This window comes from Bufo bufo, chromosome 2 (genome assembly GCF_905171765.1).
Source record: "Bufo bufo chromosome 2, aBufBuf1.1, whole genome shotgun sequence".
NCBI classification, from domain to species: domain Eukaryota; kingdom Metazoa; phylum Chordata; class Amphibia; order Anura; family Bufonidae; genus Bufo; species Bufo bufo.
In genome coordinates this window covers 117,595,412-117,618,270 of record NC_053390.1, presented here as the reverse complement: position 1 = coordinate 117,618,270, position 22,859 = coordinate 117,595,412, and the positions used below count along the sequence as shown (strand labels likewise).

Sequence of the window (22,859 nt, the reverse complement as noted above, 5' to 3'; positions counted from 1 at the left end):
TCTGTACATTTGAGAACGGACCCCTGAAGACTGTCCATTAATTTCTTTGGGGGCTGCCGTCGGCCCCTCAGAAATTAATGGGAGTGGTAGCTTCTCAAGAGTGGTGCGCTCCCATTCAATCCTGTGGGGGGAGTGTTTGGCTGCGGTTTTTATACACAATAAAAGCACACAGAGCTATGGGGACTGGGTATTGCGGATGTGCTAGTGGCCATCTAGCAACCCATGTCCTCAGCTCTATACACAAAATCCCGGCGACAGGTTCACTTTTTAATGTTTGGCTGCTCTTAGTTATAAGGTTACTTTCACATTCGGCTATTGAGATCCGCCATAGGATCTCAATAGTGGAAGAAAATGCTTCAGTTTTGTCTCCATTCATTGTCAATGGGGACAAAAGTGAACGAAACCGAGTGCTCCCAAATGCATTCCGTTCCGCTTGGTTGCGTCTAGTGATGAGCGAGTTTATGGTTATGAAATTCGTTTGCGCTTCGTTTACTGGTAAAAGGTGAATTGTGTTATGGATTCCGTTACCACGGACCTTAATGCAATTCTATGACTGAATGCCTTTAGAGGCATTCCGTTATTCATTCCGTCATAATAGAAGCTTATGGGCTGCAAAACGGATCCGCCCCGTTTCTGTTATGCAGGAGAAGACTCCCCTGCATAACAAAAACGGGACGGATCCGTTATGCATCCCATAGACTTCTATTATGACGGAATGCCTCTTGTCACAGAATTGCGTTATGGTCCGTGGTAGCGGAATCCATAACGCAATTCACCTTTTACCAGTAAACGAAGCGTGAACGAATTTCTAAATATGAAATTCGCTCATCTCTAGTTGCAGACAGAATAATGCTGCAAGCAAGACAGATCTGTCCCGACACACAATGTAAGTCAATGCAGACCGTTTTCTCTGACACAATAGAAAACGGATCCGTCCCCCATTGACTTTCAGTGGTGTTCATGACAGATCCGTCATGGCTATATAAGACCTAATACAACCGGATCCGTTCATGACTGATGCATGCGGTTGTATTATTGTAACGGAAGCGTTTTTGCAGATCCATGACTGTTCCGCAAAAAACGCTAATGTGAAAGTGGCCTAACAGAAGATGATGGCGACTGTCATTAAAACCATATGTCACAAAATCCCCAAATCTTTTCTCTTCCAGATGAACCTACAAGGTCTTTGAGTGGGCTGATCCTGAAAAATAATGTTAAAGCTCATTTTCACAATTTTCCAAATGGAGTGACCGACTTTATCAAGATTGAATGTCTGAATAACATCGGGGACTCGTCTCCCTTAATTCGAGCGACAGTGGGTAGGTTTTTACTTCTACAATTCAAATTCCTGTCAAGTGTGTGGCATCCTGGGCAGGTTTCAGAGCCTGCTGGATGATGTGGATTATTTATTTATTTATTTATTTAGCGACTTCAAAAATTATTAAGGGTACTTTCACACTAGCTTTTTTTCTTTTCTGGCACAGAGTTCCATCCTAGGGGAGTTTCATCCCCATCAGGATGTCTTCAGTTCAGTCACTGAACGGCGTTCTGGACGGAGGAAATACCGCAGCATGCATTAAAATGTATTAGTTCCGGATCCGGCATTAAAAATACTGCAATGCCGGATCCGTCCTTCCAGTAAAAATGTGAAAAAAATATATATAACTGATCCGTTTCTCCGGATGACTTACGGAGAGACGGATCCGTTCTTGCAATGCATTTGTAAGACTGATCCAGATCCGTCTACAAATGCTGTCCGTTTGCATGCAGATTGCTGGATCACTCTGCCGCAAGTCTGAAAGTAGCCTAACTCCTATTGTGGGTCCTAGTAAAAAAAAAGAGAACCCCCCCCCCCTTTTTGTAATTTAGACCCTCTTATTGCTTACTTTTTTAACTTGTCTTTGACTTTTAGGTATCCTGATCACAACAATTGCTTCAAAGGGAGAGCTACAGAACTGGCCAGAGCTGTTGCCAAAATTGTGTGGTCTCTTGGACTCTGAAGATTACAACACATGTGAAGTGAGTTTCTTTTTTGTTTTTCTCCTTAAATTTTATGCTCATGGTTACACATGAATTCATGGTTTTTGGCAGGCCACAAAAATACAAGGGCCAAATCCCCTGGCTAGTCTTGGCACCGGTGGGTATAATGCACACATTATTTTCTTCCTGGTCATAGAAATGCCTTTATTTTTATAACTGTTAGGCCCCATTCACACGTCCGCAAAAACGGGTGCGGACCCATTCATTTTCTATGGGCCCGGACGTGAAGCGGAGATCACACTATGTGCTCTCCGCTTCAGCATTTTCGTAGCGCGGCCCCGAACTTCCGGTCCGCAGCTCCGCAAAAGATAGAACATGTCCTATTCTTGTCCGCAACTGCGGACAAGAATAGGCATTTCTAGAGGGGGTGCCGGCCGGGTGTGTTGCGGATTCGCAATTTGCGGGTCCGCAACACACCACGGACGTGTGAATGGACCCTTAATATGAGTGGTATGTGACCTGCCATGGAGGACTGTACTTGACAGTCGCACAGAAGGGAATGGGGCAGTGGTCACACATGATTACCACTGCGCCATTCATTCACCCTTGCTTTTTGCAGGACAAGTTGCAGTTTTAATGCCACCATTTAAATATTACATACAATGTAGTGGGGAGCTGGAAAACAATTCCATATGGGCTGATTCCGCAACAATGTTCTTATTTTTCTTTTCGTCGCCATATTCTGACTTCTAACTTTTTTGTAGTTGTGTACGGATTTGTGTGGGCTCATTTTTGCAGGGTGATCTGTACTATTCAATGATGCCATTTTAGGGTGTGTGACTTTTTGATCACTTTATTTTTTGTGGGAGGTAAAGCGACCCAAAACTGACAAATTGACCATTTTGACGTGTTTTTTTTTTTTCCCTTTCACCGTTTGTCTTGTGGGCTAAATATTTTTAGATCTTAATAGTATATGGGCGTTTTTGCATGCAACAATGCCCATGATGTGTAATTTTTGTTAATGTATTTTCATTTTGTGGAAAGGGGGAGTAAGTTGAAATTTTTAGATATTTTTTTTTAAATATATTTTTAAGAACTTTTTTTGTCTTTTACATATACAGTTCCATTAGGAAACTACAACAAGCACACTCCAAGGGTTTTACTATGTTCCTAGGGGCTCCATAGGAACTGATGTGTGGCAGCCTCTTGTCACTTAGGAGGATAGAGGCTACTGCACACTGTCCGGCTCCCCCTATCCTCGTTGGGGGGAGCCGGAACACTCCTGGAAGCGCTCACGTTTGGCCACAGTATCTGAGGGGTTAAAAGTCCAAGATCCGCTTCATCGCCGGTCACGGACATTAGGCCTAGGTGTCTGCTGTATGAAACAAAGCAGGCAGCGGAGCAGGCGCCGTCTTTAAAGACGTGATGCACTAGTACATCACATGTCAGGAAGGGGTTAAAGGGAAACAGTCTGAAACACTGCCCAAACTAGAGTTTCAGAGCCGCCACTCAGTCCTCCGCCTGACGCTTGTTTTGCTGGCTGCAGCAGTGACATCACCACTGCATCCAATCACTGGTCTCAGCTGTCTTGAGCCATAAACTCTCACCAGGTGCATGTGGTATACAGGCTGCAGCCTCAGGGAGGATCAGAGAGGGGTATCCAAATGGAGGGGTTCAGAACGGCGTTACTTCTATTCTGATTCCCTTTATTAAAAATAAATATTGCTAAATTAATAAATCAGAAAACCCATTTAAGAATTTTTAACCCAGGACTGGAAAACCCCTTAGGTTGATTAAGCGCCTTCTTCCTGCAGATAACAATCCTTTGAAATCCTTCAGTTCTGTACTGAGCTCCGAACCATTAACAGTGGTTGCAGGAAAACATCTCTTCTAGAATAATGATGCAATATGCTTATTAAAAGCAAAAAAAAAATCTGCTGCTCTCCAGATGTTAGAGTAGTGCGCCAAAAGTTCCCCTTCCTCCTGGGAAGAATGGAATGCAGATGATAAACTCAGTTCTCAGAGTCTTCATTTACAGTTGGTTTTGTATCTACACACTTACAGCTCGTTACTTGTGTTTCTGGATTTATATTGCTTTTTTTTTTTTTGTATTCTACATCTGGAAGCACTTGTCCCCATGGAAAACAAGGCTCGGGAACGATGGATATTAATACTCTCGGGAGAAGTTGTTCTGCCACATTCCCCCCCTTACACATAAAATTGTCACCATGTGAGGCGATTGTATTCAGTCCAGGACATGCTCTGTGTGGGAGACTCTGTTTTAAAGGGGTTATCCGAGTTAATAAAAAAATAAATAAAACCACTTAAAATCCATCAGGATATACATATAATTTGGTTAAGCTAGATTTCATCAAGTTAAAACCCATATGTCCACCTTTTCATGGTTCTGTTATTGCTGTGTTTACATGCTGAGGGGGCGTATAACAACAAAGCCTGAATATTTCTGGGCGTGAACAACCTGACCTTCCCCTCACCCTGCTCTGCACTTTGCATAAAAAAAACAAAAAAAAAACACACACGATCATCTCCTAGCTCACACTGGCAGAAGATCTTCCTGTCACATTGCAGCTGCCGGATCCGCCGATCAGTATGACAACTGACAGAATTTGTAGACTGATCCGGGTGCAGATCCGTCTAGAAATGCATTGCAAGAACGGATCCGTCTATCCGCTTGTCATGCGGATGAACGGATCCGTGTGGCAGTCTTTTTCACAGTTTTCAATGTCTGCTCATGCGCAGACCAGAAGGACAGATCCATCCTTCAGTTGTTTTTCAATGCCGGATCCGGCAGGCAGTTCCGTCGTCAGAACTGCTCGTCGGATCACTATGCTGCAAGTGTGAAAGTAGACTTAGTCCTGCGACCTCTCGCCGTGCTGCGCCGGAGCTCCGTCCCCGTCCCCATTATAGTCAATGGGGACGGAGCGGCAGTCCAGCGGCACGGCCAAATGGCGGCAGGGGGTGAACAGCCTGTCGGATACGTCCTGCCGCTAGTGTGAAAATACACTTACGCTAGTGTGAAAGTACCATTAGCAGTATCTGTATCTAAGCAATATCTATATTATTCAAATATTTATTCAATATAGATATTGCTTAGATAAATATATGTATTGGTGGCAGATATGGATTATGTATAGCTGAATCCAAAAATATGATTGACATTTATTTATTTTTTCCCAGGGGGTGTTCAATGTGTAATGTCTACTGGGGAGGGCTGTAAGGGGAGGGCTGTAAGAGCGATCCATGTGTATAAACTGGCACCTCTAGCCCAATGAGTGCAGGAGCGATAACATAGCCTGCTGCCGGAGAAGAGGTCGCCCCGGCTCTGGTATGTACCGCGCATGAGCGATCGCATACCTGCGCCGAGGCAGTGTGAGGAGAGCTGGAGAGGGGCGGGCACCAGAGGCTCTGACGTCTTGTTTACAGAGCCTGGCCACTCCCTCAAGCAGGGAGAAGCCTGTAAACGAGACGTCAGCACCAGAGTCGGCTTGCTGACGTCAGGGGTCACACGACCCAGAATTAAACTGGCCAAACGGGGAAAGATAGCTTATAGAAGTGATTTAAAGAAACTTTCAGTGAACTAGAATAAGAGTAATTAGAATACATTTATTTAAGTCGGATAACCCCTTTTAAGTTTTTTTTTTTTTTTTTTTCTTCCCAGAGAATATGTACAAAAAAATTCCAAAGCCCCCTGCTCCCAGAACCCACCTTCTACCCTTAAAAATCCCTGGGAATAGTGTAAAATCTACCCCGCTCAGTGTGAAGAAATTTCATTTAGAGGCCTTATGCTGTCTTCTAGTTGATTTTTACAGCTTGCGTGTTGATACGAAAAGGGAAATGTTGGCTTGGTGATGTATATGTGGGAGTTTGATGAATGGATTCCTTAGGTCCGTCATGCTGTACTCGAGACGACTTACTACAGTTTACTGATTGCCTCCTCTGTTTTGTCTTTTCACAGGGAGCTTTTGGAGCCCTTCAGAAAATCTGTGAAGACTCTGCTGAGATTTTGGACAGTGATCTTTTGGAACGACCTCTCAATGTTATGATCCCCAAGTTCTTGCAGTTCTTTAAACATAGTAGTCCAAAAATAAGGTACCATGTTTTTCATCTTGCCTTTTTGTAACCTTGTAGAGGACCGTCACCATAAAATGCAGTGCAATCTGCAGGCAGCATGTTATAGAGCAGGAGGAGCTGAGTAGGTTGATATCTAGTTTTATGGGAAAAGATTCAGAGAAACTTGTAACGTACGCATCTCTGCTTTCTCTGAACTTAAGACTGCCCTCGTGTATAGCTATCAGCGACTGACGGCTGCCTCTGTATACACTCTTAAGGCCCCCACCGATGTCTGGCAAAACAAATGTTTTTGACTGACCCTTTTGTTCTGCCAGGACATAAGCCACCTTTAGAAGTGTCTGGCATTGGCTTTCTCCCCCTCGCCCGATTAATGGGATTATCCTATGAATAATGTAAAAAATGAAAAATCATATAGTACATGACAATCTCTTTGTAACAAAGCTAGAACCAGCCCTGCACCTCAGATGGATCCAGAGATCTCCCCATTCATTGCTCTGCTGGATTTATATCAAGCTGACAGCTGAAGGGGAGTGTCTGTTCTGCTGCAGCTAAGGGGGCGTGTCCATGCTCTCCATCACAGCTCAGGGGGCGTGTCCATGCTGTACCTATCACAGATCAGGGGGCAGCTGAAGGATGAAACTGAGCATGTGCAGCCATCTCCGTGAGCAGGACAAAGAATTAAGAAATTAAATGGCACTATACAAATACATTTTATTGAATAACTCAGTATCTATATAACATTTTTAATTACATGCAATTACAAAAGTATTCAGATCCAGGTGCTGGTTTGAAAACAGTAGAATATTTTTTGTGGCACAGTCCCTTTTAAATGCACATACACGTTAGGCCAAACTGAACGTGCGTGTGTATGGTAGAGCTGGAGAGACGGCTGTTGGCCGACAGCTATAGGGAGAGTATAAGCCTTTACACAGAGAATGCTATCAGTGATAACACCCCGTGTATAGCTCATGTCAGAAAGGTCAGAGATTTAAAAGTGTAAATTACAAGTTTTACTGATTATTATTTTTTTCCCCACTCAAAACTGTATATGAATCTGCTCAGCTCATTCTGTTCTATAGTATGCTGCCTGCAGATTGCACTGCATTTTCTCGGTGACTGCCTTTTTACAGGTCTAGATGATATTCAAATGGCCACTTGAATGAGCCTTGTTGATGTCCTATATTTTATACCAAAAGTGTCAGGGGTTGTCCAGGATTGGTATATTGATTGCCTATTCTCAGGACTGGACGTTAATATCCAATTGGAGGGGGTCTGACACCCAGCATCCCCGCCAATCATCTGTTCCTGAGTTGCTCTGGCATCGGAAGTTGACATCAGAACTATACCACTTCTCCCATTGCGTAGAGGACGGAGCTGGTAACTTCAGTGCTGCTCCCAATAAAGTAAAGGGAGCAATGCTGCCGTTACCATCTCCTTCCTCTACACAATGGACTGAGATGTGTAGTTCCAGCCTCAGTTACATGGTAACATTGGCAGGGGTACGTGGTGCCCCCATTGAGCTGATATTGATGGCACATCCTGAGGATAAGCCATGAATATCAAAATCCTGGGCAAACCCTTTTAAGAGTCCCTCCAGTATTAATCTTGAGTCTGATCTGGTTTCCATCATGAAAAGACGTGACTACGTGCTTGGCATCGCTGTTAGCGCGGCACCTGTACAATTCCCGGTGATTAACTTGCACGTGTCCTATTCTAATTTAGTAGGACTTGTGCACAATATTCTGTCGTACAGTTGCTTTGGCAAGTGTATCACCCAGCTGGCAGTTGGGTCTCTGCATGGCTGATATCAGATTGTAATATCCTATTACCCATGCCATGGTATAACAATTCTTTTCTTTCACGTAGGTCGCATGCTGTTGCTTGTGTTAATCAGTTCATCATTGGAAGAACCCAAGCTCTTATGCTGCATATTGACTCCTTTATTGAGGTATGAAGTGTCATAGATGTACAATTTAAAGAAGGTCTCAGTATTCCTGACATGTCAGTTTTGGTAAATACTTGTATTCCCTGCAAAATAATAATTATGGAGCATCTTTCCTTTTGCTATTCCTGTTGGTCAACCTATAAACAATATATTGCCAACTGGGTGTTACTTCTTTTTGCCAAAGGAGTGTGTCCCTACTCAGTCTGACACTGACAGAACTGGAGGGCTACGCCCCCCACCTGGTGACATCTAGTTGGCAATTTATTCATAATTTTATTTTTATTTTTCCGAGGTGTTTTGTATTTTCTAGTTTTGTATGGTTCAAAAACTCAGTTTCTCAGATAAAAAAAGCAGCTTTCCATGTAGCTCCAGAAAATGTAAGCTTAGGGTACTTTCACACTAGCATTTTTGTTTTCCGGTATTGAGTTACGTCCTAGGGGCTCAATACCGGGAAAAAACTGATCAGTTTTATCCTAATGCCTTCTGAATGGAGAGCAATCCGTTCAGGATGCATCAGTTCAGTCCCTCTTATGTTTTTTGGCAAATACCGCAGCATGCGCAGACCTTTTAAAAATGAAAAAGATAAATACCGGATCCGTTTTTCCGGATGACAACCTGAAAGACTTTTGCGACCAGATTGCCTGATCTGGCAGGCAGTTCCGGCAACGGAACTGCCTGCCGGAATCCTCTGCCGCAAGTGTGAAAGTAGCCTTAGTTGTTGAGTAGAGCCGTAGGGGATCTGTCACTTTGCTAACATTTTTGCTGAACTTTTGCATGTCATTAGGAGGACTCATCAGTACTCTGGGGGGGAGGGGGGTGAACTAGATCACACTCGGTGGGGGTTCAAGAGTTAGTTTCAAAAAAGTTATATCTTCAGAGTCAGGGCTTTCCCAGCTATACAGCAGTGGTTTTAGCTGGGGGTGCCAAAATGTGTTGACATATGTTCTGCTTTAAACTTTGCACAAGCCATTTTAATTAGTGTTCTGATGTTGGAATTAAACGTTATGTTTTATCTGACAGAATTTGTTTGCTTTGGCCACTGATGAAGAACCTGAAGTTCGTAAAAATGTCTGCAGGGCTCTTGTCATGCTGCTTGAAGTCCGAATGGACCGGCTGCTTCCCCACATGCACAATATTGTGGAGGTTAGTGTTGGTTTCCCCCCTCTTTACTTTCAACTAGCATCTGTGTTTTAAATGGAATAACACTAAAGAAAATGTAATTATGTGACACCATTAAAGAGGTTTTCTGGGATTTTAACATTGATGACCTATCCTCAGGATAAGTCATCCGTATCAGATCGGTGGGGGTCTGACACCCAGCACCCCTGCCGATCAGCTGGTTGAAAAGAAGGTAGCACTCCATGCGAACACAGCCTTCCCCTCATGGTTTACTTGCTTGTCGTCAGTGAGCAGGTGTAACTACAAGAAGCTGTCCCATTCACTTCAATGGGACAGTTCATTCCTATACACTTGAATAGCAACAAGCCGTCCCATTAAAGTGAATTGGACAGCTTGTAATTACACAGCTCACCGTTGTGATGGCAAGCAGGTAAACAGCGACTGGCCAGTAAAAAAAAGTCAGAAGTTTTCCGAGACACCCGGGACCCCCGTCGATCAGCTGCTTGAGAAGGCACTGGAGCTCACAGTAGCGGAGCTTCCTTCTTACAGCTTTACCTAGGCCATGTGATGACACGTTCATCGGTCACATGGCCTAGGCTCAGCTCCTCCCCCATTGAAGTTAATGGGGTAATATGCGATATGAAGCACAGCCGCTATACAATATACAGCACTGTGCTTGTCGAGCTGACACTACTGCCAGCATCGGTGCCTTTTCAAACAGCTTATTGACGGGGGTCCCAGATTTATTTTCTCTTTTTGCCAATCCCCGACTATAGTACATGCTGCAAAGGACACAGGATCAAGATGAAAATGTTGCTTTGGAGGCATGCGAGTTTTGGCTGACTCTGGCCGAGCAACCCATTTGTAAAGAAGTTCTGTGCAGGCATCTTACAAAGTAAGTGATTTTATTTTTTCTTAATGTTGATGGTCCAATAATGCAACCTCTTTTAGGGCTCTTTCACACTTGCGTTCTTGTCTTCCGGCATAGAGTTCCGTCGTCGGGGCTCTATGCCGGAAGAATCCTGATCAGGATTATCCTAATGCATTCTGAATGGAGAGAAATCCGTTCAGGATGCATCAGGATGTCTTCAGTTCCGGAACGGAACGTTTTTTGGCCGGAGAAAATACCGCAGCATGCTGCGCTTTTTGCTCCGGCCAAAAATCCTGAAGACTTGCCGCAAGGCCGGATCCGGAATTAATGCCCATTGGAAGGCATTGATCCGGATCCGGCCTTAAGCTAAACGTCGTTTCGGCGCATTGCCGGAGCCGACATTTAGCTTTTTCAGAGTGGTTACCATGGCTGCCGGGACGCTAAAGTCCTGGCAGCCATGGTAAAGTGTAGCGGGGAGCAGCATACTTACCGTCCGTGCGGCTCCCCGGGCGCTCCAGAGTGACGTCAGGGCGCCCCAAGCGCATGGATCATGTGATCACATGGATCACGTCATCCATGCGCATGGGGCGCTCTGACGTCACTCTGGAGCGCCCGGGGAGCCGCACGGACGGTAAGTATGCTGCTCCCCCGCTCCCCACTACTACTATGGCAACCAGGACTTTAATAGCGTCCTGGGTGCCATAGTAACACTGAACGCATTTGGAAGACGGTTCCGTCTTCAAATGCTTTCAGTACACTTGCGTTTTTCCGGATCCGGCGTGTAATTCCGGCAAGTGGAGTACACGCCGGATCCGGACAACGCAAGTGTGAAAGAGGCCTTAGTCAAGTTGAGACTTTCAATAAAAAAAGCATAAAAAATGTATTTATCTCCTAGGTTGATACCAGTCTTGGTAAACGGAATGAAATATTCAGAGATAGATATTATATTGCTCAAGGTGAGTGGATAACATAAAAATTCTGTAAAACAAACCCTCAATCCAACGTATCTGTGTTTTATTGTGTACCATAAAATATCATGTCCAGGGTGATGTAGAAGAGGATGAAGCGGTTCCTGACAGTGAGCAGGACATACGGCCTCGGTTCCACAGGTCACGAACGGTGGCTCAGCCACATGAAGAAGATGGGATTGAGGAGGATGAAGATGATGAGGATGACCTTGATGATGATGACACGATATCTGATTGGAATATAAGTAAGTCATTTGGACTTGAAGAATGACTCCAAAATCTTTAAAAATTCTGTGATTATCTCAGAACTAATGTCATGTCAACATTCATGTCTGTGTTGCCTTTATCCAGGAAAGTGTTCAGCTGCTGCTCTTGATGTGCTTGCGAATGTGTTTCGGGATGAACTTTTGCCACACATATTGCCTCTTTTGAAAGAATTACTTTTCCATCCTGAATGGGTAGTAAAGGAATCTGGAATATTGGTTCTTGGTGCAATTGCAGAAGGTTAGTATTTCCATTCATGGCTTTAAAAACATCATCCCTTACTTAAAGGGGGGTGTCCCAAAATGATAACTTATCACCAGTCCACAGCTTAGCTGATAAGTATCTGTTCAATGGGTGTATAACTTTTGGGACCCTCACAGATCACAAGAATGGGGGTCCCATATCCTCCTCTTGAGTGGAATGATGTTTGAGCATGGATATTGTCCCTGTATATAAGTGAATAGGAGCCAAGTTGCAGTAACTCAGCATGGCCACTACACCTTGAACAGAAGTGTGCTTCTGACTCCATTCAAAGTGCTGGTTCTGGAGGGTACAGTAAGACCCCTTTCAGACGAGCGAGTGTCTCGCTGCGGACTTGCATAGCATCATAATGATTTATGAAGCTATGTAACCCTTACAGTTCTGGGAAGTATTGGATAACACTGACAGCATTATGTCAGTGTTATCCAATACATTCCAGTCCTCTAAGGATTACATCGTATCATAAATCAATATAATGCTATGCGACCCCGGCAGTGCTGGGAGTTTAGGCCGAGTGCTGTGTTGTGCTGCGAGTCCGTGTTTGAAAGGGGTCTAACTGATTAGTGGTAGTCCAACACCCCTGCACTCACACCAATCAGTTATTTATTAGGTACTGTAACACTGGGCATGGCATTAGAAACTAGCACGCTTTCAGGAGCCGCTGATGGATGGGGTCCCAAGCCCTGTGAATAGGTGGCAAATTTGGGAAAATCTTCTGTGATCAGTCCCATGTGATTTTAGTAAAAACTTTTCAAAGAACTGTATTGCTTCATACAAGTGATAATGGACATAACTACACAATTAGTTTTTTTCTAAAACTGATTTAAAAATTCTTGTAATTTTATTTTTAATTTTTTTTAATTTAACTTTGCGTTTGTAAATTTTTTCTGTTTTAGGTTGCATGCAGGGTATGATCCCATACCTCCCCGAGCTCATCCCTCACCTTATTCAGTGCCTTGCTGATAAGAAGGCTCTTGTGCGCTCCATCACCTGTTGGACCCTTAGTCGCTATGCACACTGGGTAGTTAGCCAGCCCCCAGACATGTATTTAAAACCATTAATGACAGAGCTGCTAAAACGAATTCTCGACGGCAACAAACGAGTTCAAGAAGCTGCTTGCAGGTAATGATACGGGTTGCATTACACTTTACCAGTTTATAACTTTTTGTATTAAGTTCATGGTTTGGTCCCCATTATCCTACATGGAGAAAATTGGTTTACCAAATTTTGTTGTGTGAATTTCATTATGTTCACTGGTTAATCTTCTAATTTCTGCTTGTGAAAATGAACTTGTGTGTTACTAGTTTTTCCAGCAGCAGCAATGCAAGGTATTCAGGGCCATCCATGAAAGGGGTCGTACATAGTATCACTACCTGCTAGACTCTGCCCATGTAGATATCAACAGTATCTTGTTTAGCTTCAATGTAAAACAGTATGCAGTATCAAGGTCCTTAAAGGTTTGCAATTACCTGAGGACACCTCTTTAACATGTTTTTGAACACATGGTCCTGGTTACCAGAGAACCTCTTAAGAAAATATCCAAAATCTATAACGCCCTCCTTCCAAAAGATTTGCTAAAGAAACCATCTTTTATCACTAATTGGGATAAGGATTTGAACCAATCTTTCACAGAGGTCGAAGTTAGATCACTCTTGGCCAGTACCCCTAAAGTGTCTAGATGTACACGTCTTCAGGAGAATTACTACTTACCAGATGGTACTATACTCCGGTGAAGTCGCATAAGCTCTTCCCCACAACATCGCCGATCTGCTGGAGATATCTCCGAGACTCAGGCACTTTCCTTCACATTTGGTGGACATGTCCGTTGATGGTCCCTTTCTGGACTAAAGTTTGTGAGACGTTGACCAAGGTTGGCCACAAAAAGGTGTACCTAAGACCGTATGGCTTTTTCAGTATTTTGTCGTCTGCAAAAAATACCGATGACGTCCGTGTGCATTTCGTATTTTGCGGAATGGAACAGCTGGCCCCTAATAGAACAGTACTATCCTTGTCAGTTATGTGGACAATAATAGGACATGTTCTATCTTTGAACGGAAGTACGGAAACGGAAGGCATACGGAGTACCTGCCCCTTTTTTTTTTTTTTTGCGGATCCAATGAAATGAATCGTTCCGTATATATGGAATGCAAAAAAACTGAACGTAAACGGAAAATAAAAACGTTCGTGTGCAAGATGCCTAACGCCACAATTTTGCCTCTTTTGGATGATCCCCTTAACCAGAACTACCAAACAAGAGGAACGCCTGTTCGGACATTTGTTGGCAGCAGCACGCATATTAATTGCAGCGAACTGGAAAGCTACTGCTCCCCTAACAATCCCACAATGGTTCGCCAAGTGTGACCAGGTTTATAGAATGAAGCAGTTAGTGCACTGGGAAACGAATACTTTTCAGTTTGAGGTTATCTGAGGCGTTTGGAAACGCTACAGAAATTTTACCTAGACATATGGCCTATCTGTGTACCCCTCACGGTCACTTCTCTTGTAATCATCCAGTTGTAACTGTATCCTCTGTATCCTTTGTTTTTATTATTCTATTGTTTGACCTTGTCGAAGTAAGACAGCACTCAACAGTTTAGGATCAAAGGAAATCTGTAACCCAGTAAGACAGTAGTCCGAAATGTATGTTTTTTTCTTGTCTTCACGTTTTGTTGTGTATTTGTGTACATTTCTTTGATGTCAATTCTCGTTTGTGTTGTGAAATGCAAAAAACATACATTTAAAATATTAAAAAAAAATAAGAGTATGCAGGCGGCTCATGAGCTCCTCCTAGTGGCAGCTGCAGGTTGCATCCACTGAATTACCTGTCTTTTTTTTCCTAGTGCCTTTGCTACCTTAGAAGAGGAGGCTTGTACTGAGCTTGTCCCCTACTTGGCTTACATTTTGGATACTTTGGTCTTCGCATTCAGCAAATACCAGCATAAAAACCTGCTCATCCTTTATGATGCTATAGGAACGCTAGCGGATTCTGTTGGACATCACTTAAATAAGCCAGTGAGTATTGAATCCTGGATGTACTTTCTCTGCCACTTAAAATATGCCATTTACACTAAGCGTGAAGCTAACAGTCCCTATGTTTCTGTAGGAATATATTCAGATGCTGATGCCTCCACTTATCCAGAAATGGAATGTTCTAAAGGATGAAGACAAGGATCTCTTCCCTTTACTTGAGGCAAGCACTAAGCAATGGTTTGAATTGTAGATGTCATTTTGGTCAGTGGCAAAATTAAAAAATTAAGAAATAAATCTTATACATCAAATGTGACTTGTTAGGAAAAAAAAAAAGGTGTACACACTATACAGAAACAACCCTGTTTAGATGTATGGAAAGGGATTTTGGGTACAGAAATCTCTGAATCTGACATTGGATAGCATGTGGTAAACCAACCCCATATACTTTTATTTTCCAGAGACATAAGCCACCAAGGAAGAGATGGATGCTCCCTGTACACAATCGAAGATATGGAAGTTCTACGGCACTCGATTGACTTTAGAGAAAAGCTTTATTAAAGCGAACCTTTCACCTCATTTTCACTTTATAAACTAGCAACAGTACCTTATAGATTATCTTGAGTGTGTTGTTATCCATGTTAGTGCCGCTTTCCTGGGCTCTTTATACTTCAAAAAATCGTCTTATAAACTTCACATTCTGTGCTCCAACAGTCATGCAACCAGTCAAGGGGCTTGTAGCCCTTCCATCTCCTCTGGCCGTACCGCCCCTGCCCCAACCCCTCCTCTATGCTCCTTAACTGACAGCCGGCTCAGTCGCCGGGACGGCGCTTCTGAAACCTGCGCATGCGCCGTCCTCCTGATTCGCCGCGCGATCCCGTGTTTCTTGCTGACAAAAGCGCGATCATGTAAGAGAATCGCGCATGCGCATTACGCAATGCCGGCCTGTCTGCTCTCCCTCCCTAATGTGCGCGCGCTCCACTATCTTCATGCTCAAAGTGCCCCACGTGATCACTGTAGACTTGCCGCACATTAGGGAGGGAGAGCAGACATGCCAGCATTGCGTAATGCGCATGCGCAATTCTCTTACATGATCGCGCTTTTGTCAGCAAGAAACACGGGATCGCGCGGCGAATCAGGAGGACGGCGCATGCGCAGGTTTCAGAAGCGCCGTCCCGGCGACTGAGCCGGCTGTCAGTTAAGGAGCATAGAGGAGGGGTTGGGGCAGGGGCGGTACGGCCAGAGGAGATGGAAGGGCTACAAGCCCCTTGACTGGTTGCATGACTGTTGGAGCACAGAATGTGAAGTTTATAAGACGATTTTTTGAAGTATAAAGAGCCCAGGAAAGCGGCACTAACATGGATAACAACACACTCAAGATAATCTATAAGGTACTGTTGCTAGTTTATAAGGTGAAAATGAGGTGAAAGGTTCGCTTTAATGCACATCGATTCAACAGGTCCAGACAAAATTAAGTCTTTTCCAATAATTGTTCAATTGAATGTTTGTATCGACTTGGACCTTCTTCGGCTATACGAGCCTGAAAAAGTAGAGAAGCATTTGGACACTTGGATGTGCCTTCTTTCTTCAGACTCATAGCCGAAGAAGGTCCAAGTCGATAGGAACGTTCAATTTGTATGAGCAGTTATTGGAAAAGATTATTTTACTTATGTCTGGACCTGATTGAATCGATGTGCATTATTAGAGCTTTTCTCTAAATGCAATTTGGAGTACCGTGGAACTTGCATTTCTTCATTGGCTGCAGCCTGCCACTGCAACCACTACTATACCCATTAGATTGTTGGCTGATCTTGATGAAAACTGTAGGTTCAGCCGACAAACATTAATACTGCTGCCCAGTTGCTATTCTTTTAAAGGAGACGGCAAATCTGATGCTTACCTTTGACCAGTTGATCATATGTTAGTTTTTGTGACTAGCCTCATTGCGGTAGGCTGCATTTGACTGCTACGGTCACATAATGTATTCTCATCATGTACAGAGGGGCATGGTATTTGTAACATTTGATGCATTTTTTTTCTCCTTGTCATTTTAACAACTGTTTAATATTTCAGTGCCTATCTTCTGTTGCTACTGCACTTCAGTCTGGTTTCTTACCTTACTGTGAACCTGTGTACCAGCGTTGTGTGAACTTGGTACAAAAGACTCTTCAACAAGAAATGGTAAATTCATATTCAGTACTTTTAACAGCGGTTTTCAATGGGGTTGTGTCATGACAAGTGCGTGCCCTTGTATGACGGGCATGGTACAGCCATTGTTAGCCCACTTTCTTTTATCCCGTCCGAGCACTCACAGCAGCCCTAGCTCTTCTAGTTTATTCCCCAGCGATATGCTCAGGGTTTGTAGGCCTGGAATTTGTCTCCTTTTTATCATGTGTCCTGCTTATGATTTATACCGTGATCTTATGTGGACTTTTTTTTTTTTTTTCCAATATTTTTTTTTGCCTGTATGAAGGTGCACAATAACCAACCAGACCAGTACGAGTCTCCGGATAAAGATTTTATGATTGTAGCTCTGGATTTACTCAGTGGATTGGCGGAAGGGCTTGGTGGTAACATAGAACAGCTTGTCGCAAGAAGCAACATCCTTACATTAATGTACCAGTGCATGCAGGTAAGAGTCAGGAAATCCACTCTTCAGGTAGAATGAACTGTGGATCGCGTATCGGTTATGTTGTCTCATCTGATCGTCGCAATAGACTGTCCAAATCCAGCACCTGTATGACTTTACGTTAAAGGGTACATGCACACATTATAGATGTGCTGTGGACATTTTCTACAGCAATTTTGCAAAAATCCACAGGGAAACTTTCCACGGCAAACCCGCACCAAGTCGTGGTGGATTTGCTTGCATGTTTCACCTGCGTAAAAGAGTTGAACTCTCCTCCTGTGGCGTGTGTGCCTGGTTTCATTCCAATCTCTGTACAACTTTGCCTCCTGAGATGACATTTTGTCCCTTGTGACCGCTGCAGCCAATCACATGGTATAACCTCACAGGAGGCCAGGGAATCACCATAGTGAGGAAGAGTGTTTGTTTTTTTTGTTTCTTTTTTCCAGTTTGGACCTGCAAATTTTGTGCCTCTGCATAAAATCCATACCAAAACTTTTTCATGTGGATTTGATGTGGGGTGAGCGCTTGGGGCCTGACTACGCTTTGGCACTTGCATAAACTACATATTGGTTAGTGATCCTGTTGGGCTGTATAGCCATGATGGCATATTCTAGGCAGAATCAATCACATCATTACCATCTGTTGTAGAGCAGTGTAGTGAAGCCCCACCACCTTACCCCCCTAGGTAGCTCTGCAATTGGAAGCAACCAGTCCTGCTCACATTCTAGGACAGGTTGCCATTTGAAATCCTTCCCGGAGAACCCCTTTAACACCTTCTAACCCAGGCCAGTTTTCACATTCCTGCCCAGGCCATTTTTTGCAAATCTGACATGTCACTTTGTGGTAATAACTTTGGAACACTTTTACTTATCCAAGCCATGTACTTCATGACAGTCATAAATTTGAGTCAATGTAGTTCACCTTTATTTATGAAAAAAATCCCAAATTTAGCAAAAATTTTGAAAAATTTTCAATTTCTCTTCTTTTAAAACAGTGATACCTCATAAATTATTACTTGACATTCCCCATATGTGTACTTTTATGTTGGCATTATTTTGTAAATGTAATTTTATTTTTTGGGGACGTTAGAAAGAAGGCTTAGAATTTTAGAAGCAATTCTGAAAATTTGCAAAGCCCACTTTTTAAGGACCAGTTCAGGTCTGAAGTCACTTTGTGAGGCTTACATAACTGACCCCATTGTAGAAACTACACCACTCAAGTTACTTAAAACTGATTTTACAAACTTTAACCCTTTAGATGTTCCACAAGAATTAAAGGAAAATGGAGATAAAATGTCAATTTCTTTTTGGCAGATTTTCCATTTTAATCAATTTTTTTTTCTTTAACACATCGAGGGTTAACAGCCAAACAAAACTCAACATTTATTACCTTGATTCTGAGGTTTACAGAAACACCCCACATGTGGTCGTAAACTGATGTAAGGGCACACGGCAGGGCGCAAAAGGAAAGGACTGCCGCATGGTTTTTAGAAGGCAGATTTTGCTGAACTGGTTTTTAGACACCATGTCCCATTTGAAGCCCCCCTGATGCACCCCTACAGTAGAAACTCCCAAAAGTGACACCATTTTGCAGGGCTGGTGCAAGTATTTTTGCCACCCTAGGCAAAAGCTAATTTTGCTGCCCCTTTGACTACGCCCATTGATCACACCCCTTTACCCGCCCCTTTTTCAGCCACCTATTGCATGCAACATTTAACTATGGTCGCGTACCCTGTGCCAGTCTGACTATGGTCATGTATATATAATATCCAGCCATTGTCTGCCACCTAGTACCATCCCAGTGATGCCAATCACTCTGCGCTGTTCAGCAGGTTGTCACACCAAACACAAGCAGTGCCACCTATTCACTGCCAGGCGCCATTCAGCCATTGTCTTAAATCCTGTGCCACCAGGGCAACATAAAACCGTATGCTGCCTTGTGCCCTCTGACAGTCTGGCACTGTCCTGCACCCTGTACCATTCATAGCCCTTTAGACAGTCTGTGCCACCTATTAGGCTCCATGTGCCACTGCTGGGCACCCTGTGCCAGTCAATCTATGGCCCCTAGTCAAACAGCAGGTGTGCCCTGACCCCTGTACACAAGTGTGTGCCCCCACCCCCCCCCATCATTTCACATTTCTGCCCCTCATGATTCATGTGCATTTCTTCCCCCCCCCCCATGTGCTAATATCATAGTGCTATCCTCTCCCCCAGCCCCCTAATGTGCCAGTATCAAGTGCCTCTCTCCTCCCCCCTCCTTGTGCCAGTATCATGGTGCCAATAGCCCCCCCTCCCCCGTGGCAGTAAAGTAACAGTCCGGCATTTAGAAGAAAAAAAAACACTTTCAGAAAAGTTTCTCCTGGGATTCGAACTCACCTTTCACATCAGAGGCAAGGCATTTACCCACACAGCTATGACAGCTGCATAGCCAGTTGCTTAAAAAAAAAAATATAAGACTTCTACTGTAGATAACTTTTGATTATTATTATTACCCTGCCATTTTGGAAACTAGGGGATAAGGTGACAGTTTTATTGGTACTATTTTGGGGTACATATGACTTTTAATTGCTCTATATTGCGTTTTTCGTGAGTCACACGGCGCAGGCGCAGTGGAGATGTCTGAGCAGGGAAGCGGTCAGACATTCACTGCGCATGCGCCGAATACATACGCTCACAGGGAGGATCGCATTCCGGAGGAGATGGGGGGCTGGAGGGATGCGCTGGGCGGCGGCATTTTGTGAAGTTAGACCGAGCCTCTAGGTGCTAATGACGCCCCCATAGCACCTAAAGGCTCATTATCATATCAATATAAGTTCTTTTTTTAGCGAAACGGCTGCCCCAAAAGCAATTATATTAGGATGGTTCGGTAGAGCAGACACTAGCGGATCGCTAGTGTCTGAAAGCTAATTATGTGAAAACAAAGTGGTAGAAACCCTTTAACTTTTTTTTTTTTCTTTTTTTTTTACTTTTTTTTACTTTTTTTTTTAACTTTTATTTCTGTCCCACTCTGGGACTTAACTTTTGGGGGTCTGATCCCCTCTGCAATGCATTACAATACATCTGTATTGTAATGCATTGCCTGTTAGTGTATTACACAGAGTTATACACTAACAGGTTGCCTAGGAGACGGGCCTGAGGCTGGATCTCCTCGGCACCCGTAGAAGGCAGGTCCCGATGCCGTGCAAGGCATTGGGTAGTCTCTGCACAGCATCGGGCTGCCTTCTCACCCATCGGGTCCCCGCCACAGCAGCGCGGGGGACCCGATGGGCTCCCTCACCCGCCGCAAATCCCTTCTATGCCGTGGTCATCTTCTGGGAAATAGTTAATTTCTTACAGTTTTGCGTTTTACAATGCACAACAAAATTAAACCTTGTTTTCTTAACTTTTTGCTCCCTAGGATAAAATGCCAGAGGTACGGCAGAGTTCTTTTGCATTATTAGGGGATCTCACTAAGGCTTGTTTTCAACATGTGAAAGTGTGCATTGGTAAGTTCCTCCTTTGCGCTGACTCCCTATGTGTTTGTATGTTGGATTACTTTCTTCCAATCTGTTCTCTAACAATTGTCTGTCTTCATCTTTTAGCTGATTTCATGCCCATTTTAGGAACAAACTTAAACCCTGAGCTAATTTCTGTGTGCAACAACGCCACTTGGGCTATTGGTGAAATTTCCATACAAATGGGTACGTATTGTTTGTCTTTTTTGAGTTAAAGGGTTTCTGTCACCTGAAAAATGGGTATTAAGCTGGCTGACATTGGCGATGTGTTAATTTCAGCTGAACATAACTATATTAGTGCCATCTTTCTGCGCCGCCGTTATTGAGAAAAACTAACTTTCTCGCCCATATTCCTTGGGGGACACAGGAAACCATGGGTATAGCTCTGCTCCCTAGGAGGCGTGACACTAAGCGAAAGCTGTAAGCCCCTCCTCCATCAGCTATACCCTTCAGCCTGGAGAAGAGACTGCCAGTTTTTGCTTAGTGTCCAAGGAGGCAAGACACCCCCTGCTTATGCAGGGTTGTTATCCTATGATTTTTATTTTTACGTATTTGTTGTTTTTAATTCGGTTTTTTTCTACCTACAGGGACAACAGAGGCGCGTTAGACCCCTCTGTTTCTCCCGGGGTTGAGTTGCGCCAGTGCCGGTAATTCCGCACTGCCGCCTCCCCCACAGAAGACAAGGTGGACCAGGGCAGCCTCGCTCCCCTGCGTCCCGCCAGCTCAGGGTCGCCCGCACGCCAAGTCCCTCCCCCGGCTGCCTGCCACTGCGGTGCCAGGAGCTGAAGGGGCGACCCCCGCTGGATGGACTGAGGGCGAAGACAGCGTATGGTGAGAGTGGCTGCTCCAGCCTCCCCTTCCTCCCTCCCACCGCTGCTACCAACATGGCCACTGTTACATGGCCACTGCTACAATCCCGGACAACCCCCCCCCCCCCCCCCCCCCCCCCCCCCCCCCCCCCCCCCCCCCCCCCCCCCCCCGCCCCCCGCATATCGGGACGTTACCGGGCTTAGTTGGAGGGCAGTTTATCTGGGCAAGTCCTAGAACGCTGCCTTACAGGGGACGGCTGCAGACTTGCAAGCCGTCTGCTACATCTTGGCGCGGTGGGAGCCGTTTTCCTGGCATGAACGGCGCCATGTCATGGCCGGCACTTCAACATCCTTGGGGGTTAAAATCATTTTGCCGCGCGCGCGCGGCTCTGCTTTGCTTCGGCTTCAGCGCGGCAGAGGGGGGGCGGAGCTTCCTTACACATTCAGCTCCGTGCTGCTGCGCTCCGCTACTTCCGGGTTCATCTCTCGGCCGTGCGATCCTGAAGCCATTCAGCTCCGTGCCGCTGCCTCTCCTCCACAGCCTCCTCAGTCTGTTCCCCATTACAGCTGCCGCTTGTATCTCCGGGTCTGGTAGGACTGTTTAACCCCCTCCGTGCCACAGTACTGTTGCTTGGTTCTCACTTTTAAGTGCAACATCTTTCCACCATGTCAGACCCTTCTGCAGCCGCCAAGCCATGGTACCATGCCTGTACTGCTTGTAGGGAACCCTTTCCCCGGGGGCAGTCTGATCCGCACTGTACTGCATGCCGAGCTCCACCGCAGCCTCAGTCGCCCGCTGTGTCGCTCCCTGCTTCCTCTGACCCGCCTGACTGGGCTAGATCCCTGTCCCAGGCCGTGGAAAGCCTCACTCATGTCGTGGGCCGCCTAATAGACAGGCCACCTACCCCGCAGGACGCCACTCTGACTGTCGCGCCCTCCGGGTCCACTGCTTCTGCCGCTGCAGCGGGTTCACCCTCTCCTAGTGACCCCTCCCGAGCTAGGCACTCTCAGAAGCGTATTAGAGTAGAGCGAGCCTCCTCCTCGGATGCCTCCCTCTCCCCGCCACGCGTGCGCACCCAGACGAGCCTCTCCTCTCCAAAGGATTCGCTCTCTGAAGGTGAATTGGCGGCTTCAGATTTGGAAATGGACTCGGCCCTGCCGTCCAAGCTAGCCTCAGCGATGGGTCAACTCATCTCTGATATACGTGACACCTTTAAGGTGCAGGATGACCCCCCTAGCTCGGACGCAGCTAGCGTCTCCTTTATCAGACCCAGGCAGGCCTCAAAAGTCTTTCCAATCCACTCTGATTTCTCCTCCGTGGTGTCTAAGGCTTGGGCTCGCCCGGACGCCCGTTTTGTCAACCCAAAGAAGCTGGACATTTGCTATCCTTTTCCAGCCGATGTCGTGGCCACATGGTCTTCCCCACCCAAGGTGGACCCCCCTGTGGCCCGGCTGTCAAAG

General features: G+C 45.1%; 1 protein-coding gene across 1 annotated transcript in view; it reads left to right on the top strand.

Annotated features, from left to right (window-relative positions):
• TNPO1 (transportin 1) overlaps window positions 1-22,859 on the top strand; it is a 72,665-nt gene that overhangs the window by 28,853 nt on the left and 20,953 nt on the right. The window contains exons 3-18 of the mRNA XM_040421468.1: window positions 1,170-1,319; window positions 1,913-2,019; window positions 5,957-6,090; window positions 7,939-8,020; window positions 9,038-9,160; window positions 9,913-10,031; window positions 10,903-10,963; window positions 11,052-11,220; window positions 11,327-11,479; window positions 12,397-12,622; window positions 14,341-14,512; window positions 14,604-14,690; window positions 16,541-16,648; window positions 16,941-17,099; window positions 20,493-20,580; window positions 20,677-20,775. Coding sequence (XP_040277402.1) covers window positions 1,170-1,319; window positions 1,913-2,019; window positions 5,957-6,090; window positions 7,939-8,020; window positions 9,038-9,160; window positions 9,913-10,031; window positions 10,903-10,963; window positions 11,052-11,220; window positions 11,327-11,479; window positions 12,397-12,622; window positions 14,341-14,512; window positions 14,604-14,690; window positions 16,541-16,648; window positions 16,941-17,099; window positions 20,493-20,580; window positions 20,677-20,775 — 2,037 coding nt within the window. The remainder of the gene's footprint in view (window positions 1-1,169; window positions 1,320-1,912; window positions 2,020-5,956; window positions 6,091-7,938; window positions 8,021-9,037; window positions 9,161-9,912; window positions 10,032-10,902; window positions 10,964-11,051; window positions 11,221-11,326; window positions 11,480-12,396; window positions 12,623-14,340; window positions 14,513-14,603; window positions 14,691-16,540; window positions 16,649-16,940; window positions 17,100-20,492; window positions 20,581-20,676; window positions 20,776-22,859) is intronic.